Here is a 2,014-nt window from a genome sequence, read left to right as displayed (position 1 = left end):
AAAATTTGGTTGAAAGATGACTTCCAATTTAAAGTGTTGCTTCTTGTACAATGACATATGTTTGGTTATGTTAATGCTAAGCACAATAATTTTTTTCTAGTTATTTGTAATGAATATTCTTATAACACCAAAATTATGAACTTTTAGTCAATCACCTGGTGAATAAATCTTGGGTAATTCATTGGTGGTATTGAAAAAAATTATTGCACCCAATTTTGTTCTAAAGAAAACACCAATAACACAAAATGTATCATTTATATGTTTATGTTGAAGCTGAGGAAGTCTCTTAACTTTTATCAACTTTTAATTTTTAAACCAAAATTTGTACTTAGATTTTTACCTCATTTTTTGTCAAGTTTATTTTAAGTTAGCTGAAAACCTTATGGAAGGTGGTATATATATATATATAAAACAAACAAACGTATATATATATGTATAAAATAGAAAAATATCTTTATTTTCTGTCATACAGGAATGCTCCATTTGTTGTACATCTATACATTTTATTTTATCAGATAGTTAGCTATTAATCTCACTTAATAAACAGCTGTTTATATTTTTAAACCACAGTATACACATGGTAGTGATTCATAAAACTAACTCTTATTCTGGATGTTATATGAATCTATATAAAACCTAAATGTTATGCTAGGATAGGAAATTCATGTTTTTTAGGATGTTATATATTAGTTATACAACCAAATTTAATGAAGTTTTAATTTTTTTGTGTTTTAAAGTTTATATCATTCTTAACTTTTAAATGAACTCCAAGGTTTTAATTTTTCAAATCTAAATTTAAGACAAAAAATAAAAAAATTAAACATAGTTCTGTAACATGTAATACATTCTGGTACTGTTTTTAAATGTTCTTTTTTTTATGTACATTAAACTGAAACATTTTATTCATTTTTATACTTTTTTAATCAACAGTTCAAAGGCACTACTCTTTCTTTATGTCTACTTAAAGTTTCTGCACCAACATGGCACCAGCACCACCACCACCATTACAGGCAGTTGCCACACCATATTCTCCAGGTTTCAGGTTCAAGACAAGACAATTAACAATTCGAGCACCAGACATCCTGTGTGTATAATAATAAAAGTAATAATCAAATGAGCAAAAGAATATTTATGCAAACTATTTATAATGGACTACTCTTATAAATATGGCTGTTGAAAACCTTATTTCCTTACTAGCTGGAGTACCCAGAAGTTATACAAATTCATGATTAATGAAACGTTATGTTAGGACATAAATTGCTTCCCTTATATGTAATTACAAAAATGCCTATAAAAACTGCAAAAAACAAAATGTGAAACTGCAATTTTGCACATATCTCTGCATGGACCCAACAGACCTTCGTGCCAAATTTGGTAAAAATCCATCAATGTGAAACTGCCATTTTGCACATATCTCTGCATGGACCCAACAGACCTTCGTGCCAAATTTGGTAAAAATCCATCAACAGGGGGCGAGGTAATGGTGAAAAATGCAGAAACGTTCATAAAAACTGCAAAACTGAAAATTTGTATGTACCCCCGCATGGATCTAATGAGCTTCCATACCAATTTTGGTGAAGATCCATCCATACCCTGTGAAGTAGGTATATGGACATACAACAGACAATACTATTACATTTATATAGATGTAATATACCATTTGTGAAGAGGAACATGTAATAGTGTATATAACGTCTAGTTATGAAAGCTCTCATATTTCTGATCTTTGCATATAAGAGTTCTAACCAACAATAAGTGGTTAACTTGAAGCAATATTAACTGGAATATTATAGTTAGCTGTACCATTTTTTGGGTTCCACTATCCTCTGTCCTTCATATTTTTACATTATTTAGACTAATATATTTTTTAAAATCATCCCTTTTAGTAAAGCCATCTATGAATGTTATTTATATATATTTCCATAAATTTCAATCATCAAACTGAGAATAAAACTGAAAAAGAAAATGAGTCAGTTACATACCCAAAAGGATGTCCCAAGATTACTGAACCTCC

At 29.2% G+C, this 2,014-nt stretch overlaps 1 protein-coding gene across 1 annotated transcript in view; it reads right to left on the bottom strand.

Annotated features, from left to right (window-relative positions):
* Nucleotides 1-434: 434 nt before the first annotated feature.
* LOC106467774 (acetyl-CoA acetyltransferase, mitochondrial-like) overlaps nt 435-2,014 on the bottom strand; it is a 27,142-nt gene continuing 25,562 nt past the window's right edge. The window contains exons 12-13 of the mRNA XM_013928150.2: nt 1,983-2,010; nt 435-1,082 (exon numbers count right to left, since the gene is read on the bottom strand). Coding sequence (XP_013783604.2) covers nt 962-1,082; nt 1,983-2,010 — 149 coding nt within the window. The 3' untranslated portion in view covers nt 435-961. The remainder of the gene's footprint in view (nt 1,083-1,982; nt 2,011-2,014) is intronic.

The sequence above is a fragment of the Limulus polyphemus genome, unplaced genomic scaffold (genome assembly GCF_000517525.1).
Source record: "Limulus polyphemus unplaced genomic scaffold, Limulus_polyphemus-2.1.2 Scaffold2736, whole genome shotgun sequence".
NCBI classification, from domain to species: Eukaryota; Metazoa; Arthropoda; class Merostomata; order Xiphosura; family Limulidae; genus Limulus; species Limulus polyphemus.
Note: the sequence above shows the minus strand (reverse complement) of the source record. Positions and strands in the feature narration are given on the sequence as shown.